Genomic DNA, 24905 nt, shown 5'->3' with positions numbered 1-24905 from the left:
CAAGGCAAGGATTTAGAGTCATGGCAAGCACCTCCACTTAAGAAATGAACTTAAGACCTTATCTCATGGTTTTCTTCTTTGTACTCAGAATGTGCTGGAATTGAAGCTGTATGACCAAGATGTGATCACCAAAGATGACCTCCTTTACACGGTTGTCTTTGATCTTGCTAAAATGAGACCTGGGGAAATTCTTTATGAAAACTTCAGTTTGAACTCTGAGGTGAGGGCTATAATGACATACTTTGCTTCATCATTTCATCATAAAATGTAAGCTGCCCTGAGTCATGTGGAATTTAACTTTAACTTTAACTTGTTTGCTTAGTTTGTAGTGAAAAAAGTTAGAATTATCATAACTTAAGAATTATCTACCATTTATTGAATCATGGACAAAATGTATCTGTGTAGTTGCTAGGAACTGACAACGACTTGGTGGCACATGATCAATCCAAAAATAATTTATTGATCATTCTTCCTTGTAGATTCCATAGTAAATGTACAATTAAAACTCTATATGTTAATTTCTTGGTGAATGCATTTTAAAATAGTAATGGAAATACAGACTTATTTCTTAAAAATCATATACTACTCTTTCTTCAAAAAAATCAAAGTGAATTGTGACTCCTTATCTCCCATTTTATTCTCACAATATTTGTAATACTCATTATAGCAAATTTTTCATGTTGCTTTTTAAAGCCCTGAATGTTTTCAGGTTAGAACAATTCAGGGAGCATCTCCTTCCTTACCTGCCTGTGTTCTTTGATCAGCTTTGCTCTGAGTGCTCCTGCTAAATATGGTGAGGTAGATAGCTATATAGAAGAAGATCTTCAAAATTATGAAGACCTGTCTATGGAATGTCCTTCCTATGGGGCCATGCCTATTCCCTATTTTAGCCAGGAAAAGATCTTCATCTCATGGGCATTTTTATAGTTTTATATTGAGTTTGATGTTGTGCCCCCTCTAAACTAGAGTGGTGGATTCCATGTTTCCTATGCCTTTTAATAATGTTATATTATTTTTTCTTCTTTTGTTAAAGGTTTTAAAAATTATTAACATTGAAATACATTGAAATCCATCAGTTAGGTAGGTTTAGAAATAATAATAATAATAACAATAAAAACATCCTATTTTATCCTTTTATCCTCCCAACCAGATAATCTCTCTAGTTCCCAGTTAATAGGGCCATCAATTTTTCTGGCTGGGAACTATGGGAGTTAAAACCATAATCATCTGACAGGCATAAAGTTTGGGAAGCTGAGTTATATTAGAGAGACAACTAGCATCACCCCAGTGCACACCAGGTCTAATCAGAAATATGAATACAGTTCCCTAATATTAAGTCAATGTATTATAGATACATTGTTCACGTGCATAAGGCTATAAATATTATTTGCAAATCACAGGGGTGAGTTCATTCATTGGTTTGCTTTAACTACAGTTCCACTGTTTGAGGCTTAGCATGATATTTAAACTTAGTTTTTATCTCTATGCCTTGAAATAAGGTGTTATTACGTTCCTGTTAACTGTTCCAGGAAGATTTATGAAATGACTCAAAAGGCCATTATCTTGCCCCCATGATCTGATTTCTGGTTAATCATTTCAGTAATTCTTTTAATCATTTTCAGATGTTGTAATGATTCATCAGTTGAATTATTTGTAAGAAAACTAAAATATGATTCTGGCTCCTTCAAACATGTGCTCCAAATTCTTTAACTATACTTGGAACAAAAATTAACTGCCTTACATGGCATTGTTTTTACATATTAGCTCTGTATCCCCCTCCTCTACTTTGATGTGTGGGTTCCTGAATGATACAAGAAATAAAACATACAAGGAAAATAAGTGGATAACCCAGTAATTTTTTCAGGGTGAAACAACCTGTACCCAGGAAGGCATTGTTCAAATCTCTCATTCTGATAATGGGAAATAACTATCTAGTTATGCCCCATCCAAAGGAAGGGAGGGAGGGAGGGAGGGAGGGAGGGAGGAAGGAAGGAAGGAAGGAAGGAAGGAAGGAAGGAAGGAAGGAAGGAAGGAAGGAAGGAAGGAAGGAAGGAAAAGATTCTAGCCTGTTTCAAAGAGACAAATAGTTTTAACAAGACTTTGTTTTTGGAATGGTAGCTACATTTTGCACACAAGGAACGTTCTTGCTCCAGAATAATCCAAATGCTACTGTACCAAAAATAGTTACTAGCTGACAGATGTAGTTCAATGGTGAAATGCTACATTTTTTCATGCATACCCATGGAAAAGGAATTATCAGAACTGGTTTGATTGGAAAGCAAAGCATAACTGCCGATTGTTTCTGATGTTCTTGAGTTATTTATAAAATAATAAAGGCTGGATAAAAATAAAAAAAATAATAGAGTCAGTGTCCATAGCCAAACTAGCAGCCTGTCTGATAGGATTACTATAGGTTTAGTGTCCTCAGTGGCTTTTCCTTTATGTGTGGTCCTACTTCACTTTACTCATTTGCAAGTGGACACAGCAAATAGAGGTTGATGTGGTCATCCTTGAGCTTATTACTACTAATTCTGCTTGTATGATTGTTGCTTAGTGCAACAAGGGTGAGCAGCAGCAAGACTACCTTGGCAGCGGTCCTCAGGAGTTGCTGGGCAATTATGATACTGTTTCTGTTTAGATTTGCAGTGTAAAATATACAGTATATTTCCAAGGAACATAAAGGTAACAGCAAACAGGCAGCATATCACTTAGAAGTATAGGCAAATGTTGTACATAAGTCACATTTCTGGTCTATCTAACTCAATATGACTGCCTTGCACTTAACATCCAGGGCAGGTTTTCTCAACTTTGGCAACTTTAAGATGTGTGGATTTCAACTCCCAGAATTCCCCAGCCAGCACTAGCTGGGGAATTCTGGGAGTTGATGTTCACACATCTTAAAGTTGCCAGAGTTGAGAAACACTGATCTAGGGTTTCCAACAGGAGGCTTTTCCTGTCCTAATAGAGACCCAAGGCTGAAACTTAGAATTTGTCTGTTCAGAAAGCAGAAGTGAAGTCTTGGTGATAAGAATTTTTTTTAATTGCATTCCATATAGACTGTTTGATTCCACTTTTCTAAGCAGCAAACTTTAGTTATTTTTCCACCTTATGTTCTGCCCTGGTCACAGTGAGATATTCCACTTAAAATTCCACGATCATGTTCTTTCCATCTGGGTATCCTGCTGCTGAGATTAACCAAACATTGTTGCTGTTTTTAAAAATAATATCTCACTGGAAATTTGTTTTGATAGTTTTGTTTTTATATTGCCTTGTTGTTCCATTTAAGAAATGGAATTGCCCATTGGGAAGAGGAGCTAATATTAGAATTTATGCAAACATGTCAAACAGAAACTTGCCTGGAATGCCCCAAGGAACAGTTAAACTCTTATAAGGGTATCAACTGAAGTGCTATCAATTTTTTGTTGTCCTTTCCCTGTTAGGGCCCAGCCTGCCTAGAAGTAGAATTCAAGATGGAGAGCATGTGAGTAAACCCACACACATGTGGGAAGCCAATATGTTACAAAGCAAATCATCCACCTCCAGTAGAACTTACATTTCCAATTATGCCTCTGAGGCTTCCTTAATACCACAGGCATTCTTAGAAATAAAATGGAGAGTATCTACAACCCACTGCTTATTTCTGGTATATGGATATTTTGCATTTGGCCAGATCCATCACGACAACCTTTGCACAAGAGTGCCTATGACATTCTTCAAAATTCCCATTGTGTCCACTGGCCCCAACAGATAACATCTAAAATATAGACATGTAATAATCAAGTTTATGTTTGCAGTTGCAAATTAAATGATTAGAACCCAAACTTTAATTTATATTTGAAATGGATACTGAGTTTCCAGTATGTGAGCTTTCTCATAAAGAAGAGTGCAGTTCCATGTTCATATCCCTTCTAGGTGTGGATCTACTATTTAGCTGAATGAAAAAAGAAGTCACTGATATCAGTCTTTGTACTGTTGCAAAGGACTTACACCTGGGCAATGTCTTCTCACATTCCTGATAGTATACTTAGCTAATTATATCTTACCTACCAAGTATAAAGGAGTATCAAGTGGTTCATCCCTACATCCCTTTCTCCCATCATTTGTGCAGCTCAGGTAAAGCAGGAAGAAAAAGATATTTAGCAAGTTCCTGTGGGGTCACTGTAGATGCCTCTTTCAAGTGGGTGGTTCACATGTTGTGCAGGAACTAACCTGCCTTCTCATTAAACTATGTGTTAAATCAGGCTTCTGTTTGATGCCATTAGCTAGGCTGGTTGTACTCCCAAGTGGTAGCCTGCATTAAACAGTAGATGCTGATTCTTCCAAAGAGCTCATAAAGTTATTGAAATGTAATGACAAGGCTAATTTAAAATTAGCCTGCAGGATTCAGAACTTTCGTTAAAATGATGAAAATGCTGCTATATCGTCTTGCTGCAGGTTCTGCCCATTTCATATGTTTGCGCAACATCATGATGAAAGTACAGAAAGGGTTGAACTTGTAGCACATTGGCACAAAACTGCTTTGATTGTTTGCTCCCCTGACACTGTCCCCACCTCTGGTTCTAATACATTTGCAAGGGAAAAAACAGTCAATGTTTTATGTTTTCTAGATGTAGTGGTGTTGAGAACATAATTACCAATGGCATTTTAACGGTAAGACCCAGAATCTATATTTTTGTTCAACATACTGTATATGTTATGTCAGCTGAAATTGTTACACAACTGATAAAATATACAGACTGATCTTTATCAAATGTCCAATTATGCCATTCAAACCAAACAATTTTATTTGAAAAGTGCCCTGTATCAAATGCAAACATTACAGCAAGTATTTCTTAGAACTATTGCTTTTAAGGTCAAACTTTGAGCAAATTGAGGGACGCGGTGGCGCTGCGGGTTAAACCGCTGAGCTGCTGAGCTTGCTGATCAGAAGGTCGGCGGTTCGAATCCACGTGACGGGGTGAGCTCCTGTTGCTAGTCTCAGCTCCTGCCAACCTAGCAGTTCGAAAACATGCAAATGTGAGTAGATTAATAGGTACCACTTTGGCGGGCAGGTAACGGCGTTCCGTGTAGTCATGCCGGCCACATGACCACGGAAGTGTCTACGGACAAACGCCGGCTCTTCGGCTTTGAAATGGAGATGAGCACCGCCCCCTAGAGTCAGACACAACTGGACTTAATGTCAAGGGAAACCTTTACCTTTACCTTGAGCAAATTACAGGCTATCCAATCTTTCTTCATACTACTAAAGTGGAAATTATCTACATTACAGGACTTTTCTAAGTTGAAAAGCAGAAAGAATTTTGTACATCAAAAGTGCTACATCTATATAAAAAGAGTCTTTTTGAAAATTGAAAGTATACTTGCAAGGAATTATATTTGAATCAGTGAATAGATACCATTTTTGGCCTGGAGGTTGTACTGTTTCTTTCTGCCTTTCTGCCTGGGGGCTGGTGGCATTGTGACATTGGCAAGAGGGCACAGGCCTGTTTATTTGTGTTAGTTAAGGGGGGTTATGGGAAAAAATGAGTGTCTCAGTCCTTGACAAGATTTGAGGCATCCATTTTGACTCTTAAAGCCTTAAAAATGGGAAATATAGGCCTAACCTGGGTTTTAAAATTTAGTTAAGACCCCCCCCAAAAAATTGAGACATAAAATTTTCAGTTCCATCCACTAGGAGGGCTTTGACACCACAGATGGGATGCTGAAGACCCTGGATTGCCTTTGCCTGCTATACAGTAATAGTCCTCATGAGTTATGACTGACACATTTGTTTTCTTCTCAGGCTCGTGAGGTTTTCTGCTTGGAAGTTCAAATAAACAAAAAGAAGAATGAGGAGTGTTTGAAAAGTGAGTCTGGATCTTAATTCTTTTCTTTTTATGTTATAGTACAAAACAAGGACATTGTCTTTTTGCCAAATCATGTTTTAAATTTTTCAGCCAGTTAGATTTGGATTAATACCAAACAATTGATTCCAAATTTCCCCTGTGGTAAGAAGGTATGGCTATGTGAAGTGAAACACTGACCTCCATTTCACCGCACATAAACAGAAAACAGATTCAGAAAAAATTCAAAGATTCTTCAGATAAATATGACATAGAATATGACATAGAAGAGCAGACAGGAGTTTTCCAGTGGAGTTATATTAGAAGAAGAAGCAAGGAAGAGGGGAGAGTGATCTGAAAAACTGTACTCCCAGGGACTATATGCTATATGCTCAGCTGTGTGGAATGAAAAAGTGATCTACTGAACAACTGCTGATTGCTATTCAACAGCATCCTGGTAGTCGATGACTGCCTTTTCTGGATGACTAAGCAAGTGATTCTTGCTGAGCAAGTAGAACCTGTAGGACGAATCTGAGTTGGCCAGTTTTCTGGGAGAGAACTAACTGAGTGAGTGACCAGGAAAGCAAGTGGGATGTTGTTGATAGAATACAGTAGGTGGAAGAGAGTGCAGTGATCAAAGAAGCCATGTATTCTAAAGGATTGCATGCTCAGCTGTGAAAGGGGAAAAGCCAGCTCCTAAATAGTTGCTAAATCGCCTAAGTGACTGCATCCCACTACTATACAGAAACAGAAGGTGGAATATAATGCAACCTGCTTCTAAGAAGACAGCTCACTGAACTAATAAACACAGAGAGCAAGGAAGAGTTTGTCAGTTAAGTGAGGGAATTTAAGAGGGAATCCCTAAAAGCATTTTCCTTTGAAATATAGAACAATAAGCCTTCAACTAATAACGCCTTAAAATGCAAAAATGAAGCTGAAAAGACAAGGCTCTGCAGTCATGACATGTAATGCTTGTGGCATGATTGCATTCCTTCCTGTAAACAATCTGGTATGTATCTGCAGCCAGCGGAAGCTTATAGTGGTAGCTGAAGAAGAAGTCAGAGGAGTGAGGGGCCACATTTCCTCTGATAAGAAAAGAAGAAAATTCATCAGATCAAAGAAAGGAGGCATTGCAACATGAACTGATAGAGGAGACAACTCTCCATAAAGAATACAGTCAGGCAAAGGAGCAAGCCCAGTGACAACCAGAAAAAAAAAGTAGAAGCTTTCTGCACTGATGGAACTCACAAACAGCTTATGAGTCCTTGCAAAATAACCAGCCTCTGAGTCTTCAGGGATAGGAAAAGAAATACCGCTGAACAGAAGACAGGGCAGAAAGAATGCAACTCTGCCATGCAAACAGATGAAGAAAGAGCCATGATTGTTGATGACTCAGCACAACGAAGAACTGAAATAAATAGATGCTGACTGGGCTTATTGATATGTGACATGTAATGTCTGTCAGAAGCAAGAAGCAAGAAGCAAGAATCAGGGATGTGAAAGTCCAGTGTCAATGATCTCCTCCTGCTAATCCAGGTTGGGACAAATACTACTGCAGAGAACCGCTACAACTATCTGAAAATGTAAAAAGGAAGCCCAGAACGTTACCGTCTCAGGGAGTCTTCCACTCCATAGAAGAGAACTAAAAGAGAAAGGAGTTGTAACAATAAGACTAGCTGCCATCAGGCTGGGTTATTTGCGGGACTCTCTCTCCATGATTATATCTACCTGTCCCATTAGGTCCAGCAGGAGAGGCATGCTTCGATTCCCATCTATTATGGAGTGCCATCTGTCAAGGCCCAGGAAGAGTAAACTGCCCAGAGTCACTTGTTGAGATGGGCAGCTATACAAAACAAACAAACAAACAAACAAATAAATAAAAGAGAGCTTTTCTGTTGTGGCGCCCACCCTCTGAAACATCATTCCCCCAGAGATTAGATTGGTCCTGACCCTGCTGGCCTTTTATAAGACCTTAAAGACATGGTTTTGTCACTGAACTTGGGGATCAAGATGTTTGACAGAACCCATGCAATGTTTATGTTGACTTGGTAGTGATTCTGGCTTTTTTTTTTAACCTCAGCAGCTGATTATGTGTGTGTTGTTTTTACTGTTACAAGTTTTATGGTGTTTTTAACTGTTGTTATCTGCCCAAAGTCATGAATTTGAGATGGGTAACCATATATTGAATGAATGAATGAATGAATGAATGAATGAATGAATGAGCATTTTGATAGAAGACATTTGGTTTCTTGGATAGTGGTCTGAGCTAGGTGGATGATGGGCTGTTGGCATGAAATGGGGCCTATTAAAATGCTCAATTAAAACTTAAGAAGAATGTTGACTCAGATGTAATGTTCTTCATCAAGGATGATCAGGAGTCAAGAAAATAAGTCCTAGGAAGAGAAATGGGAAGAACTGGGAATATTTACTGTTGAGAAGACTGATTGGGGATATAATAGCACTCTTCAAATCCCTGAAAGAATGTCATATGGTGAAGACTGATTCACTATAGTTCCAGGATTCAGGACATATAATAATTATTTACATTGTAGAAAGGCAGATTCCAATTGACCATTAGAAAAAAAAAACCCCTCTAATGGTGAAAGCAGTTCAACAGTAGAACCAGTTTCCCAAGGGGAAATACTTGTTATCATATAGCCTATGTCAACTCTATAATTCAATGTTTCTCAAAGTGTGGTCCAAGGACTTCTGGGGCCCCCCCAAGACCCTCTCAGGAATCTGTGAAATCAAAATTATTTGCCAGCCTATGTTGAAAAATAATATAATATTAAAATCCCATCAAACAATCGTAAGAAGCGCTTGTGGCAGTGAATGGGTCAAATTTAATTTTTAATATGGTAAATATTGATAAATATAACCCATACAAACAAAAGCTTCTTTGGGGTCCTCCATAATTTTTTAAAGTGGGAAGGGGTGCTGAGAGAAAAAAAGTTTAAGAAACTTTGCTGTAATTCAATGAAGTTTTGGGCCTGACATTATTTTTGTGTTAGCTAAATGAATGGCTTATCCAAAAAAGTTGCTGGCAAGAATATTTATAGAAACATTTAAGAAATCCTATTGAATATTTGGGAAAAACCCTTAGTTTTCATACACTGAAAATGTGATTTTAATACATTTAGAAACATGCTACTTCTGAATGTTGAAACAATTTACTGGGCAGGTTTTGACCTTTAGGTCTGATTCCCAATGAACAGTGTGTACAACACACAAAATCCAGAGTTTACATAATTCTGGATGTTTTATGTTGTCCACACTTGCCCAGTCCTCCCATTGATTGGGCCAGTCTCCAGTACCTAATGACATCATTTAGTTTTCAGGAAAACTTTAAGAACACTCTTGTTCCTCCCTGAAAATCAAGGTTGGCTTCTCTATGCCTTTTATTTGGTAAAGCAAAAAGCTGCCTTTGCCAGTGTTTTGTTAGAGTGCCTGCAACAATGCCAGTTTTGGCCACTCCATAGTCCCCAGTAGTATCCAGAAGCTATCTGAAGTGGCAGAATTGGCTCTGACGCTTAGCAGAAAAATGCAGAGGGCTGAAGAAGATATGGACTGCCCTACATAATGTGACTGCCTGCATATACATTCATATGTGACCTATCTTCTATAAATGTGCTTGCCACATAAACTGCCTCTTTGCATATCAAGTTAGAATGCCAGGCGAAGTCTTCTGCTAGAGAAAAGCTGGCTTCCTTCAGAATATGAACATCTTCCATAGCTCCTTGAAAATATTGTCCCACTGGGTGACTGTTGTGAAGATTGTGGAAAAATAATAACAATATACTTTTTTAAAAAGTTGCCAACATCTTACATTGCTCTTAAGATTTCATGAATGAGGACATCTGACTGTATAACTGAATAATTTCCCTTAGAATATAAAAATATTGCACTTATGGTGAAAGAATCATTTGAAGAAGTGCAAACGATCACCCAGGACTCAGAAGACTTCCAATTCCACTGTGTAAAGAGCTGGGAACCAATACTGAACGCAGGACTGAAGGTAATACTTTTCTTAGAAATGAAAGTAAGTGCCCTGACTAGAGTCAGATTAACTTTAGGACTCAACAGAATGGAGCTTTTTTGCCTCTGAATTATGGGGACAACCTGGCAGGAAAAGCATGATTTTGCTGTTCTTCTAAGGACCAAGCTAGATGTGATGACATTATCACTTTTGTTCATGTGTCCAAATATCTTCAACAATTAAAAATCTCTTTGTTTAGTCACCCTGAACCCAAGGAGCATTTGGGGCATATCACCAGATGCTTGAAGCACAACTTTAGCAACAAGATTCTTCATGAATGAGATCCAACAATTGGTCAGCTTTTTTATCTTCATTTTCTAAAGCAACCTTCCCCAATCTGAATATTCTCCAACGTATTAACTACAACTCCCAGGAGTCCCCAAACCACATGGCCACTGCTATAAATTCTGGAGGTGGAAGTCTGCATGTATGTGATATTTTTTTCCTTTTCTATACTATTGGGTAACTTGCCTCCATCATTTGATAGCTAATGTTCTTTTCAATAGACCAAGTATAGGCAATTCTTGGTGCTTGGGGAGCAAACTTAAATTTTTTGGAGAGTCAAGGACCACAGTGGGCGGGGTGCTAATGCAAAGCGCCTCATCATGTTTGGCATGCCTTTCAAAAAGTGAACATTGTGGGAAACTTGTAATTATGGTATCCTAGCCAATCTGATGAGCAACATGATTCTTGACATACATGCTGATTTCAAGAAGAATCTGCAGGAAGCATTAGGATCTCCTTCACAGTGTCTATAGCTAGTGATAACATGTTCAGTGATAATATACTGTACCTGCAAGACTTGCCTTCAGATCAGCTCTGGAGCCTGTAGTGGTGACTCTGGGCAATTCAGGGTTTTTGAGCTTTATTTCCTTTCTAAAAATGGATGGAAAGTGACATTCAAATTCAAAAGCACAAGAGAAATATGAAAAACACTTGCTCTCTTTGATCTTCTTGAAATGTTACACTGCCACCTTGTGTTGCAACACATTATCCAGGTTGTCATTTTGTATAGTACCAGGGTATGATTTATACCCTCCTATATATCTCTATCTCTAATCTCTAATCTCTATCATAGTATATACAGTATAATATATACACTAAATGTGGTAGACAGATGTTACCCATGGCAGACATGTAAGATGAAGACCACCTCTGAGATGATTTCAGCTTCTGCTGACTACATAAACACACATGTAGTTCTCATGAAAGCAGTATGGCAATGGTTTGCCACCCCTTTCTTCCAAAATGTTTTTTGACTTCCAGTCTAGCCAGACATACTCTGGCAGTCTCCCATCCAAATGCTCAGTCAGGTTCGACTCTATTTAGCTTTCAATCCTAGACAAGGTTGACCAAATGCTGCCACTTGCTAAGAAAGATACAAGTTATGAAGCACTTAAATGTCAGAACATTTATATATTATGTTTCCTGTGATGATTGCAGGGATATCTGCAGGGTATGGTAAAAAAAAGTCAAGATCCACCATACTGACTTTTTTCACCACACCCTGCAGACACCCCTGGATGAATACCTTCTTGGCAGTGTACTGGTGAAGTGGAAATATTGGAAGCAATATTTGTGAATGCCTGAAATTGGTAAGATTCATTTCAAAGAGTTCTTTCATGAATGCTGCTGTTTGCATCTTTTTATGAAGCTCTGTGTTTGACATTTGAAACCACTGAACCATTGAAATTCTTGTGCTGAATTTCAGAGAAGTTCCTTTTGGAATAACATGCTTGGTGAAGTTACTGCTGATTATCCAGGAATATCGCTGAAATCCCTCCATTTGGACAAGGAAACAAAAATAGACTTGCTTTTCACCAAGGTCTGTTGCCTTATATTTATACTGATATAAATAATTTCTGAGAACAAAAACATTATTAATAATATTAATTGTGCAGTAAATTCTATCAGTCCTTTGAAGATTGGAATGATGCTGCTATCATGATTTAGTGGCTAATCATTTTTTTATTAGTATATCAGAATCTCCTTTTTGCCATAGCTCTACCTTGAGCCCCATGTCAAAATATTTCTAAGAGGAAGCCAATTAAATTTCCTTGTGTGACAATAAAGTGATTGTCTAGATTGTGGGAGGGTAGTGGAGCAGTAAGGACATAACATAGTGACTGTCTTTTCCATGTTCTCATCTCAGCAGGTGGGCTTGTCTAGTCTCATATGGTTGGGCCTGGTTAGTACTTGGATGGGAAACCACCTAAACATCCCAGTTCTATAGGCTGGACTGGGAACTTGAAAAACATTCCAGAATAAGGCAAAGACAAATTACTTTTGTATTGTTAGATGGATATATATACACAGTGTGTGTGTGTGTATGTGTATGTGTGTGTATTCATTCACCAGGAGTTAAGCTCACTTTGAGGACAGTCTTACCATGCTCTTACAGGTCTGCAAATGCTATACACACAAAAGTAGATACAAGTCATTTCCTGAGTAATCAGTAGTTATATATTTCATCAGAAAATATGTATATTATGCATCTGAACATGACTCATTTTGACACCTTCATTTTCAGGATGCAGAGTTGGAGCTGCAGCTCAAGGTTAATAACCAGTAAGGGATTTTTATCACTTCAGCTTCAATCTTTTGTTTTTATTCTTTTTAAATTTTATGCTAATATTGTTTTCATATTTTTAAAATTCTTCTCTAATTCCCCAGAGCAAACTTCACTGATGGGTGTTCATATATCTGTATCTTCCTCCTTATGAAGAATACCTTATGTAAAGCTGTAGAGTGACTAAAATTGGCAGCATGCAAATGTATGTCAATACATTAAGTAAATAACACCTTATCTCCAGATCATTCTGCTGAAGGATTATCACAATAGAATGGCTGGCTTTACTATTTTTTTATTATTTTTTAAAATACTTTATTAGAAAGCAAAATAACATAAACAGCATAATACATACAAATACATATAACAACGAACAAAAAGAAAAGAAGAAAAAAAAAGAAAAAGGACAAAAAGAAAACAACAAAGCTTATTAAAAAGTGGTTTCCGAGTATCTAAACTGTGATTTTGGATCTATAGTTGTGTTCTCTTAACTTCTTCTCTATTTTCAATCTATGTCACCCCTATTTCTATTTGATTGTTTAGTTGCTAAATCCTATATACATATTATTTTTTGCGTTGTCCTTATATAATCAAGAAAAGGTCGCCATTCATTCTTAAAATCATCCATATTTTTATCATTTAACAGGTCCGTTAGTTTTGCTATCTGGGCGAAGTCCATTATCTTAATTATTAGAATGGCTGGCTTTACTATTGACTGAGATCAACCCAGTAGCCTCTCCTGGGGCTTTCAGGAAACTGACAACAGTTTGGTCACACTGAGAGAGTGTAGGGATGAACACATTAGTCACATCAACTTCCATGGTAGAATGACCTCCTATGGTGGAGAGCATTTCCATTGATAGAGGCTGTCCAAGTGAGAATTATGTGGAAAGTCACTGATGGAAAGAGAACATTCTTTATTGCAGAGAGTCACCCTCTACATATGAGTTGGGCCTAGTGATTCCCATTCTCCCTAAACAGGAGTACATTGTTGTGGCTTTCTTTGTCACCTGAAGAGAGCTGTTTAAGCTTTTAGGATAGTGTGCTTTTCGTGCTACCATCAAAAGGTGCCATCCAGCAGAGTCTTTTCTGCTTTAGCTGAATGGAGATTTTCTCTGGAAAGGAAAGGGATGTAAGATATGGTAGGCAAAAATGGGAGGGTTACCAATGGAAGCCACCAATATGGATTCTTTGTGAAGTTCTGTAACAAATACATTTTGTGAATAAGAAAAAAATTTGTGAATTGCATAAGAAATATCTCACCTGGCATTCCACTCAGGGGTTTTTATTGACTCTTCCTGTCTCTTCTACCAACCCATGATTATTCTACCCCTTCACCCATGCCCTCTGCAGAACATTTTTCTTTGTCTCTTTTTGTTCCAGTTTAGGAGATTTAGATGTGCGTTTGGGTTGTGATCTCTGTGAAGCTGAGCAAGATTTCCTGTGTAAAAGGAGAACTGTGGTCTCCACCGCTCTAAAAAAAGTTCTTCTCCTGGATCAAGAATTGCAAGGGCAAGAGGTGAGTGGCATCATATTGGGATGGAAACGGAATGGTAGAAATTCTTTCAAGGGATTCCACTAATATAGATATAGATAGATAGAGATAGAGATATAGATGTTCATATATATATATATATATATATATATATATATATACACACACATACACACACACACACTTATATTGGGAATAGAAATCCTCCAAATCCCAGTTGGCATAGCAACAGAGTTGTAGTCCCCAAACATTTGGAGGTACCAGAATAAGGATAACGTGTAAAAAAAAATCCTTATAATTTTGAAATTCTCCACCTTAAATGTAGATATTGTAAGAGGAGGGCTATGTTATTCTATAGTGTAAAGCCTATGCCTTAAATGAAATGGTTTGTTTTAAAAGGTGCTACCAGACGTCTTTCTGATTTTTCTCCAGTCTGAAAATCTCTCTCCCCCAGAAGGAATTTCCAAAACATCCTGAGACAGTAATGTAATCTATTAGCATTGAATAAAGGAGTTGGGTCCAAAATCTTAAATTTGTATATTTTTTATTGCTACAGGTCCCCGTGATAGCTGTCATGGCAACAGGAGGAGGAGCCAGGGCAATGTCAGCATTCTATGGCCACCTCTTTGCCCTCCAAAAGCTGAATCTCTTGGATTGTGTTACATACCTCACTGGAGCTTCTGGCTCAACCTGGTAAACTGAATTAGCATTCTCTCAGCCCATCCACTGCTTTCATGCCAGATCACAAAAGTGGACACTTCAAAGGCACATTAATTCACTGCATCTGAAATTAAGCCCTCTGAATCAACCTGCCCTTTGCCAGTCTATCTCTAGATCCATCTGGAAAGCACAGTAGATAGACTGGCAAAAGGCAAGTTGATTCCAAGTTATTTTGAAATAGATCATCCTTCGCTGGAGTGGGCAGCCTGGGGGCAAGAATTAGCCTCCATTCTGATATTTGTTAGCTACTTGACAGACTAGCTATTAAGAACACTGCAATCTGTAAACAGTTTGGTCCTAATTGCAATGAATCTCCTATATTGCATCTAAGCAAAGGTTGCAGGGAGGCTTATTAAAATAATCTCCTGCCAAAACCTCAGTCTTAGAAACATATTGTCACCCTCTATTGAAGCTTATGATAACAAAACACTGTGTGTGTGTGTGTGGGAGAGAGAGAGAGAGAGAGAGAGAGAGAGAATGCGCATTAGGGATAACATCAGACCTGTTTCTCCAGTTTCGAAGTGATTTCTGGAGCCCTTGGGAAGCTGGTTTATAAGAACTCAAGAGAGATCAGCTCATCCCCCCCCACCCCGCAATTTCTCTTCTGAGGAGTATTTTATACTCCCCTTTAGAAGTATATAAAAATAAAATTCCTCTTCCAACTTTATACTTCAGAGGAACAGAAGCACAAATAAAATTCATGCCTTTTGCTATCGTATCTAAATTCATACTACTTTCAGGTTGCTTTAGAAGCAAGGTTTCTGCCCCTCTCTATCCTTTAATTACATGATTTCCCTTTCTGCACTAGGAAAACAACTGCATTTTGTTCTGGCTCCTCTCTCAACCAAAGTATTATAGCCCAACATACTAATCATTATTGGTTTGCTCAGGTATATATTTCCCTATTTTGGATAATTACATGTTATATTAAGTAGATAACTGCATGTAATTTGTCCTAACTTTTTTCTTTTTAAAATAACTATAGCAAGTGACAGAAGAACCCAATCCAGTCTGGGACTGTTTTGCCACAATCAGTTATGGGCAGTTGGTTTGTGCATTCAGAGACACCAATGAGATAGATGCTGACAGGAGTTATGTAGCAGAGTACAGCAAAGCAAAAGAACAACCATTATAACTGCAAAATGTAATATATGCTATGAAATATCCACAGGTGTGGCAACGTTCAATAGAGGAATATAAAAACAAAACAGGCTGTCATGTTTTTCCAGCTGTGGGGAGCTCCCTGTCCCATTAGAGGCAACAGCAAATGTTCCCCAGATTATTCTGGCTAGTGGATAGCACTTTCCTGGACTGGCCTATGCTGAAGCTCCTCTGTAGGCATATTTTTAAAGTATATATAGCATACTATTGCAATTATTCATATTTCTAGTTAAGTGCATTTATTGTTTATACTTTTGCCTGTCAGCTGAAAAAGTACAAGGTCACAAGTAGCTGACCTTGGAGCTGGTAAAGCACTTTTGAAGGAGATGACTGTCTTGAGTCAGGCTGCATCAGAAGATGAGGAAACTGCTAACTATGGGAAACAGTTGGAGGTGGGGATGGGGAGGAAGAAGGGAGGAGCTTACTTTAGAAATCTAAGGTTTTACCAAGCCATGCTACATACAAGAATGGAGACAGGAAGTCATTTTATACAGAAAAGCACAGAGGAAAATGGGGCACACCATCAATTCCTCCTCGCTGTTACAATCATCTTTCACGATAGTTGTACTGGGATGAGGTCACCTGGAGAAGGTTTTTCTCCTCAAATTCTTTATTGTACCTTCAGCAGTAGCTTCCTTTCTACAATATTAATGGCATTAGGAGGGAGAAGAAATGGTGGTCTCACAATAAATGGAGGAGGTGGGCAACAAAGTTTCTTCCTGGACTGACCTAACCTTGAATCTGGATGGATTCTCTTGCAGCTGCTATTGAAAAACCAAACAAATGAGACAGATTAAATGTCAGCACAACTAATGTTGCATGAAGCTTAGTCTTAAGCATAAACTTTGTAAATGTAATTTACTGCCACTTTGTTCTAGGATCATTTCATTTTAAAATCACACTATTGTCTTGTCCTAAAAGCTTTATTTTCCCATAGGACAATGAGAAGTTTGTATGAAGACTATTACTGGTCTCAAAAAGACCTGATGGGCCCGATCCGTAGAGCACAGGAATATATTTCCAGGAGCAAGTCAAATGCTATTTCCTTGGCGGCAATGCAGCACTATGATGTGGAGCTCAGACAGAGGGCCCAAGAGGGGCACTCTATTTCTTTAACTGACCTGTGGTCACTAATAATTGATCGTATGTTCCATGATGAGGTCAGTACCCAAGGCCTACATCTTCTCAATATGTTCTTTTCTACTAAACACCCTAGCTTTAAAGACAAGAATGAGAAACATTGTTACTTCATAATGCTATTTAATTTAAAATAAAATTAATTTGAACTTTTGAATTCACTCTTGTTTACTTTGTGACTCACAACATTGTTTCTTCTCCTTTAGCAGGCTGATGACAAACTCTCAGATCAACAACAGGCTGTGAATCAGGGGCAAAATCCACTGCCCATCTATCTGGCTCTCAATGTGAAGGACACCAAAAGCACTTTTGAATTTAAAGGTTACTAGTTTTACAATTCTGGAAATGACTATCACAAGTCTGTAAGTCATTTTAGGACAGTAGCCAAAAACATGGTGAATGAGGGACAAATCTGTTTTATTTATTTAATGATGCAGAACAGTTTTATTTTTATCTCTCTTCTTTCTTGACTTTAGGCAATAGGCTGTAGCCATCTCAACGTTTTACCTCTCATCCATGTTACAGAATGGTGTGAATTTTCCCCTTATGAAGTGGGATTTCCTAAATATGGAGCCTTCATTTGCTCTGAAGATTTTGGAAGTGAGTTCTTTATGGGAAAACTGTTGAAAAAAAGACCGGAATCAAGGATCTGCTATTTGGAAGGTGACTTGGTTTTGATAAGAGAAAAATTAGCTTTTGATAAGAAAAATAATCATACTGATTCTAATAGTGACATCTTCAAATTCTTCTGCCAGTCAAGAGCCATTCTCTGAATGAAGCTGAAATTGTTAGAACCTTTTCTGGCAGATTAAAAGCAAAAAAAATTAATCCTCTAAATCCTTTAGAGCAATTAGTGCAGGATCCCATTATGCCCGACTTTAACAAGATGAACCTGTGATATGGAAATTCCACTTCAAATTAGATTCAAAATTAAGTTCGTCCTAGACTCATCTCTGGCCTGGAAATGCCCAAAGACCACATGCAACCTGAAAACAAAAAAGCTTACTCCCTTGATCTAGCACATTGTTTCCCCTTTTTAATTTTCCCCAGTCACGTGTGAAATGCCAAAAGAGTGACATGCCAATAGGCTAAAGCAAAAGTTCATTAAGTTTCTATAAGGGAATATTTCTAAAATCATTTTCAAAGTAATGTACGTTAAATAACTGTAGGAAGAAATTAGGGAGAATGGGATGCGTATTTATTTATTTATTTATTTTCTATCCTGCCTTTATTATTTTTAAAAATAACTCAAGGCAGGGAACATACCTATTACTCCTTCCTTCCTCCTCCTTTCGCCACAACAACAACCCTGTGAGGTGAGCTGGGCTAAGAAACTGTGGTTTTTTTTAAAAAAAAGCCTGTCCTTTAAGATTTGGACATCTTATCCCTTCTCATGGAAATTGCCGCAGATAAAAACTTAACAATTCTATTAGTGATGGTAGGATTCCAGTCTGATAATAAGAAACAAGTCACCTCTCTCTCATAATAGATTTGATTTTGGCTTGGAAACCTAAAAGTATTCCTGCATGTATATTACTGTAGAACGGACCATGAAAAAATACATGAGTTAGAATCTCAGGTTCATTATGACCACAAGGGTAGCATCTCTTGGTGAATGGGATTCTCTTGTAACTCCCATCTAATACTGCAGAAGGTAAAACCTTGAAACTGATGGAGTTTTTAAATGTTAATAAAAGAACTCCAAGCAGCTAACAGCAATCTTGCAGAGTAGAAGCATGAACCAAGAGAGAACTTGCACATTAAGCTTAATTACGTTCAGAAATAAATTCAGTCTTCTCACAGTACTTAGACGAAGAAAAAATAGAGATAGGTTACTTTTATTCAGTAGATCTGGATACAGGTAGTTTCATAGTAGAAAGCATTTAATCATCACTGGTTCTTTGGTAGCAGAGGCTGGTTGGGGGAGGGCTGCATTCCTGCAGCACCTCCTGCTTGCATGTGTGCCAGAAGGGTAATGGAGACTGTTAATCCCCAAGCCCAAGAAGAAGGAGGAAGTGGAAATCAGGTGACCCATGTGACATCCCACAAGCACAATAGAGATGTATTTGCTAGAGAGACCCCCTTATACTTATGAGACAATGCTGAGTTGACCCCTGATAATTCCAACAGAAACAAGATCCCCCCACCCAAAAGACTTCACAGTGTGCTGGGCAAATACAATTGAAAAAAGGGCTTCCAAGTTGGAACCACCACTGATGATTGGTTATAGCACCAAAGTCCATCTGCCATACAATGTTGAAAAAAATGATTTTGGAGTGATTGACTGTTCCTCTTTACAATATTCTGCTAAAGTCCACAGACTTCTTGTAAGGCCCACCTGGGTGAGCGAAATAATTGTTGCATCTTTGGTGTACAGCGATCCTGCCTAATGCTTGCTGCTTTGTTTAGGAAGGTAGAATTCGTTTTAGGTTAGAGCAGTTACCACTGTCCTAGAAAATATACAGTCTTGATCAAACCAGGATTTCTGAGGGATGCAGGCAAGCCTTCTACTAGCATGTGGAGGAGGTATTAATAATGGTTGCATGCAATTTCTATAGAAATTGAGGGATTTGGAGGACTTCACTTTGGACCAATATTCCTAAAGCATTCAAATGTAAAAAATTAAGGTAATTCACATGTAGAGATGACCTCCTTCCCTGTCAAATTAGGCTTGCATTGTAGTATAACTTAGCCAGTGCTATTCCTAAACCTGCATGAGAATCAGAAAGTGCATCTACACTTTCCCAAATTGTAATATGCAATCCACAACTCAACGAACACACAGAAAAATGTTGGATTAAAAACACATTTCCTGATGTGGAAACAGGGCAAAATGGCCTTGAGTTTGGAATATGAGAAACTGAAAGAAAGCCAAGATGACAGATTAGTCCATGCCTATTCACAGGACAAGATTCTTCAGTATTGTAATTAGCTGATTAGTTGGAAGTGATTTGAATGACAAAGGAAGGTACTTAATGTATCCATATTGCGTACATTTTCAGGAATTTGGAGTAATATATTTTCCTTGAATTTGGTGGATATCTGGAATTTATCTAAGTTGTGGCAGCAGCAGCCTTTCCCAGGCAGGGAAAACAGTGATGGTAAGAACCTCAAACCATTTCTTTTGTTGTACTGACCACAATATTGACTGCAATATAGAGACTCTGCAGAGGCCATGACTATTATGTTAGCTTTCCCCATCTTAACCTTTTCGGGAGCTGAATTACTATCACACCTGGAGGATACCAGATTAGGGAAGATTTCTTTACTGTATATCTTCTAGCAAAATTAGTAAGCAACCCATATGGTTGCTCATACCCCTCTCCTTTCCAAAATTTGGGGAGGGGGAGGCTTTTGTTGACATTCAGTCCTGCTTTTTCTGCTTTACCAAGAAAGCACTAGTCTAATTTATACTAGACTTTTTCATTAACTTCAACAATTTGGCTGCAACCATAAGAATATATGTTTTGTGATAGCATAGTTTGCCATTTTTACACAAGACAGTTTGTTTAAGTATGCAATTTCTTTCTGACAGTCAATAAACAGATTGACTGGACTGGAATCTTAAGAGTAGATCAGAGTTGAAAGAAAAAGATGGACAGATGTCACGATTTCCACTTGAATAATTGATAAAGGTTTACTGGAACCTTTGATGATCTAAGAGGGTTTATTATTTTTTTTAAGTCTTATTTGGTAGGATCCTTTGGTGAGATCACTTTGTTTCCTGTCTGACTGCAACTTGCAGTCTTCTCATCTTAGGAATTGCATTCCCTACCCACAATCTTTTCTCTCTTTTGATTGTTCAGTTTTAAAAGTTGTTCTCATGTTTAAAAGGATGACATTGTGCTATTAATGGTAGATACAAAACACAAATGATCAAGATCTTTAGCAAAACCCATGTTATTTAGGAAAATTTGGCATAATAATGAACAAAAGGCAGTTAGGTGATTACAGTAGGAAACAACCAATATGCATGGTGCCCCTTTGAGTTTCTCATAGTATGTGTTTGTTGCTGTTGTTCCATTCAAAGACGATAGTCCTTCAGATCAGTCCTCTGAATGTCAGACAGCTTGTGTTACTCTGCCAGAAAATATATCTAGCATCATCAGTGGGGTTCTGACTCATCGTCCAGTAGGAGAACTGAAACCTAACTTCCTGAGAGGTCTCCAAATACACAAGAATTATCATCAGCACAAAACATTTTCTACATGGCAAGGTAAATAATTTCGCCATTAAATTTTTGATAAATAACCTAGAACTCTATCAGCCTTGGGGCCATCCATCCATCTATCCATCCTTACCAAACCTGGTCATGTGAGATTCCCTGCTATTAGTGTCCCCATAGCAGTCCTTTGATTTAAATCTGTGATATCATGATGAAGGTGGAGGTTTCTGATTTTATCCAACAACTCCTTTTCCAGGAATATTTCATTAATTGGTATTGATCAAATATGCCTTTTATGATCAAGAGTAACAAGAAATACCTGCCTTTCAGATAATAATCTAGACCAGAATCCTAACCATCTCACTCCATTGGAAAAAGAACTATGCCTGGTTGATGCTGGATACTTTATCAATACTAGCTGCCCTCCCCTGTTAAGAGAGGAAAGGAATGTGGATGTTATTTTATCATTTGACTATAACTTGCTGGAAACCAGATTTACTGTAAGTTTATTTTAATTTAATGTTGAAGGAAGAACAAGATTTTGTTACATTATTTTAGGCATACAGACCCATTCTAATTAAAACCAATATTTCTGTATAGTATCTGAGGAGGATAACTTTATAACTTAAGGTATGTATGATGCCAAGTGGAATCCTAGCTAATCCTTCATTATAATACATCCCTCCCTTTTTCTACTGCTCCTGTTCTTCTGTAGCAGCTTCCTCACATATCTTATTCTCCCAATTCTTCTCTCACTGTCTTTTATCAATCCTCTTCTGGATAGTAAGCAGAGTTTCAAAGATAATTGGTTTAGTCCAATGTTTCTCAACCTCAGCAACTTTAAGTCGTGTGGACTTCAACTCCCAGAATTCCCCAGCCAGGCTGGCTGGGGAATTCTGGGAGTTGAAGTCCACACGTCTTAAAGTTGCTGAGGTTGAGAAACACTGGTTTAGGCTATTTTCTTAATTTTTGCTTGACTCTTTAGACCTTGGTCAATCACTAAACAGGAGCTAGAATTCTTCCAACAGTGCCAGCAAACTCATCCATTTTTGGCAGCTCCAATTACAGCAGCACTGCCAGAAGCACATTTTGGTTCTGCTTCTCAGCAGCTGCTCTCACTGGGTGAATTACAGAACTGCTTATAGAATTTGCTGATACTAAACCTGTAATTGTGGAATGTAAACTGATTCCTAATTGCAAAAATGTCTGTTAAAAGAAAAAAAGAAACCTATGAATTTTTGGCAAAGTCAGAACAACAAATATTGGCCAACAGGACATGCACATTCAAGGATCTCACCATGTTAAAACACTGCCAAATATTGCTGAAGAGCAAATCAGACTTTGTGGCCTTAAGCGTTACATTTTTAGCTGGATTTGAAGAAGCTGCAGTAGATGTAAGCTGTTGGAAGAAAAATCTGACCTTATTTTTGTACTTGAATTCCCTTGTTTTTCTTCTATAGTCTATAGAACAGATGGGCAAATACTGTTTGGATCAAAACATCCCTTTTCCTAAAGTTATACTCACTGAAGATGACCGGCAGAATCCAAAGGAATGCTATGTTTTTGAAGACAAGGAGAACCCCAATGTCCCAATCGTTCTTCACTTCCCACTGGTGAATGATTCTTTCAGGAAATATAAAAAACCCGGTTAGTATTTGACTCTTCAGCAACAGTCTATCACATATGTTATCTTCACCCCAGCCACCCAGCCTAATTAAAACTTAATTGCTCAGTGACATAGGAAAATATTCCTAAAGACTATGGCATGTATCACAACGTTGTGCCCAGCCTGTACTTCCCAATACTTCTTGCTTCTCTTTTTTATTACGGGTTCTTGATGCCGTAAGAATGTTCAAATAAAAATGTCTCCAATATTAAACTTCAGTAGAGAAAAGAATTGATAACAAATGTTAGTTTTTAAAATGGATGTAGCCAGAAGCTTTAATCCAATAGAGATTTAAATGAATGTTAAGGCCACCATGCTTAGTTAATTAAGCATGCAATATTCTTTGCAGTAAGTGTTTTTTCATACAAACTGGGGTTAAACTATGACTCTGTAGGTGGGACCTTCCATTAACTTCTCTCGCAATCTCCTCCAAGTCTCTCCTCATGTTACACTGAGTCCAGTGGGCACCCCTGGAATTTTGAAAAGACATTATGATGGGCTTATTCACAGAATGGCTACCATGGGGGATGTGGCCAAGCACAAAGAATCCATTTATCAGAAGCAAACTGGTTACTCCCATAATCTCATCTAGCATCTCAGAACCTTTCTACCACTCTGGCTTATTTTAATTAAAATCAGAATCAGGTATGCCATGGAGTATGGTGGACAGGAGTGGAGAACTCTGTGGATAGAGTGTGGAGCTCCACAAAACCCATAAAAAGGGGAGAGGCCCTTGGTTGTGGATGCCATTTTTTGACCCATTCCCGCAGATGGTCCTGAATGATTTTCAGGATGGGACAACAGCATGAGTTTAGCAATATCATGTGGGCATTCTTGTTTTAAATGAATGTCAATCTCTCATCTTTAAAATAATCACTTTTTATTTTCATTTTGCTTTATGCAGGGATTAAGCACACCTCAGCAGATGTGGCTGAAGGAATGGTGAATTTTGCCAGTGGCATGTCACCATATAAGATGACTGATTTGACTTACACTAAAGATGAATTCAGCAAACTGATAAATCTGTGTGACTATAACATCCAGAATAACAAAGAATTGATTTTGCAAGCCTTGATGGTAGCAGTAAAAAGAAGAAAAGACAGCAACAAATAAAGCCATCATCTCAAATTCATCTTGGTGGATTTTTGAATTAATTTCTGCTCATTTGCAAAGCCCTAAAATAGAAAATGATTAAAAGGGGCATCTAGAATATTTGTTTTCCCTTTTCCCACTACCACCACCACCACCACCACCACCACCACCACCACCATCATCATCATCATCATCATCATCATCTTCACTGTTCCATTTTTCTAATAGTTGGTTATAGACACTGCTTTGTGTCCTGATCATTGTCTGCCCCTTATCCTTCATAACAAGTTTTTAAAACGGGGTGGGGTTTTTTGCCTTATTTGAATTTGCATTTAGATTTCAGAATGCAAATGTGTGATTTCAGCCTCATCTCTCAACTGTTGCAGTATAGGGAAAAATTTGTATGAAAATAAACTTTGTAGGAGAAACAAAAAAGAATAATAAAATCTGATGAAACACATTTAAAGGTACAAATTATAGACATGGCTTTGCAAACCCAGTCTGCATTACTGCAATAGTGAAAAATCCTAAAGTCTCCTCTCTGATCTTGGCAAGGGAATTATGAATATTAAAAAAATTATGGCAAATATCACCAGCACTCCCTGTAATAGGATCTACGCAGATCATGTTCTCCTTTATCTGATGGGCGGGTAGGTTTACCACCCTCCAGCCTGCACCTCAAATGAGATGTAAAGCATCTTGCAAAACAATGTCCAATTTGCATAATTTTTCCTCTTGTAGTAAGATGAAATCACTGCACTTGTATTGGTATAGATCTTTGGCTGAGAGGTACCTCATTACTGCAGTGTTTCTCAACCTTGGCAACTTTAAGAAGTGTGGACTTCAACTCCCAGAATTCTGGCATGTTTGCTAGGGAAGACTGGGAGTTGAAGTCCACACATCTTAAAGTTGCCAAGGTTGAGAAACACTGATTTAATGGCTTGTCTGGGAAGTTTCCGAGAATCGGACATGGTTGAATGGAATAATAATAAAAAATGTTGTAAAGCTGTGTGCCTGCTTTTAGTTATGTGATAAACATGGC

The 24905-nt window shown here is 38.0% G+C and overlaps 1 protein-coding gene across 3 annotated transcripts; it reads left to right on the top strand.

The window, feature by feature from the left end:
* The first annotated feature begins 53 nt into the window (after window positions 1-53).
* LOC134487827 (cytosolic phospholipase A2 delta-like) lies at window positions 54-23903 on the top strand. 3 transcript variants are annotated; one of them, XM_063289908.1, is made up of 17 exons: window positions 54-220; window positions 3441-3481; window positions 4608-4650; window positions 5783-5846; window positions 9710-9837; window positions 11570-11683; window positions 12389-12426; window positions 13811-13946; window positions 14479-14615; window positions 16741-16963; window positions 17150-17261; window positions 17466-17603; window positions 19943-20041; window positions 20971-21156; window positions 21436-21605; window positions 22566-22752; window positions 23676-23903. In XM_063289908.1, the coding sequence occupies exons 1-17, from the start codon at window positions 173-175 to the stop codon at window positions 23882-23884; spliced, it is 2073 nt and encodes a 690-aa protein (XP_063145978.1). In that variant the 5' UTR covers window positions 54-172; the 3' UTR covers window positions 23885-23903. The 3 variants fall into 3 exon arrangements, with proteins under 3 accessions (XP_063145978.1, XP_063145977.1, XP_063145979.1); XM_063289907.1 differs by having other exon boundaries at window positions 72-220; window positions 17147-17261; XM_063289909.1 differs by lacking the exons at window positions 54-220; window positions 3441-3481; window positions 4608-4650; window positions 5783-5846 and adding an exon at window positions 7163-7358 and having other exon boundaries at window positions 17147-17261.
* Window positions 23904-24905: the final 1002 nt, after the last annotated feature.

Source organism: Candoia aspera, chromosome 1, assembly GCF_035149785.1.
Source record: "Candoia aspera isolate rCanAsp1 chromosome 1, rCanAsp1.hap2, whole genome shotgun sequence".
Taxonomy (NCBI): Eukaryota; Metazoa; Chordata; class Lepidosauria; order Squamata; family Boidae; genus Candoia; species Candoia aspera.
Note: the sequence above shows the minus strand (reverse complement) of the source record. Positions and strands in the feature narration are given on the sequence as shown.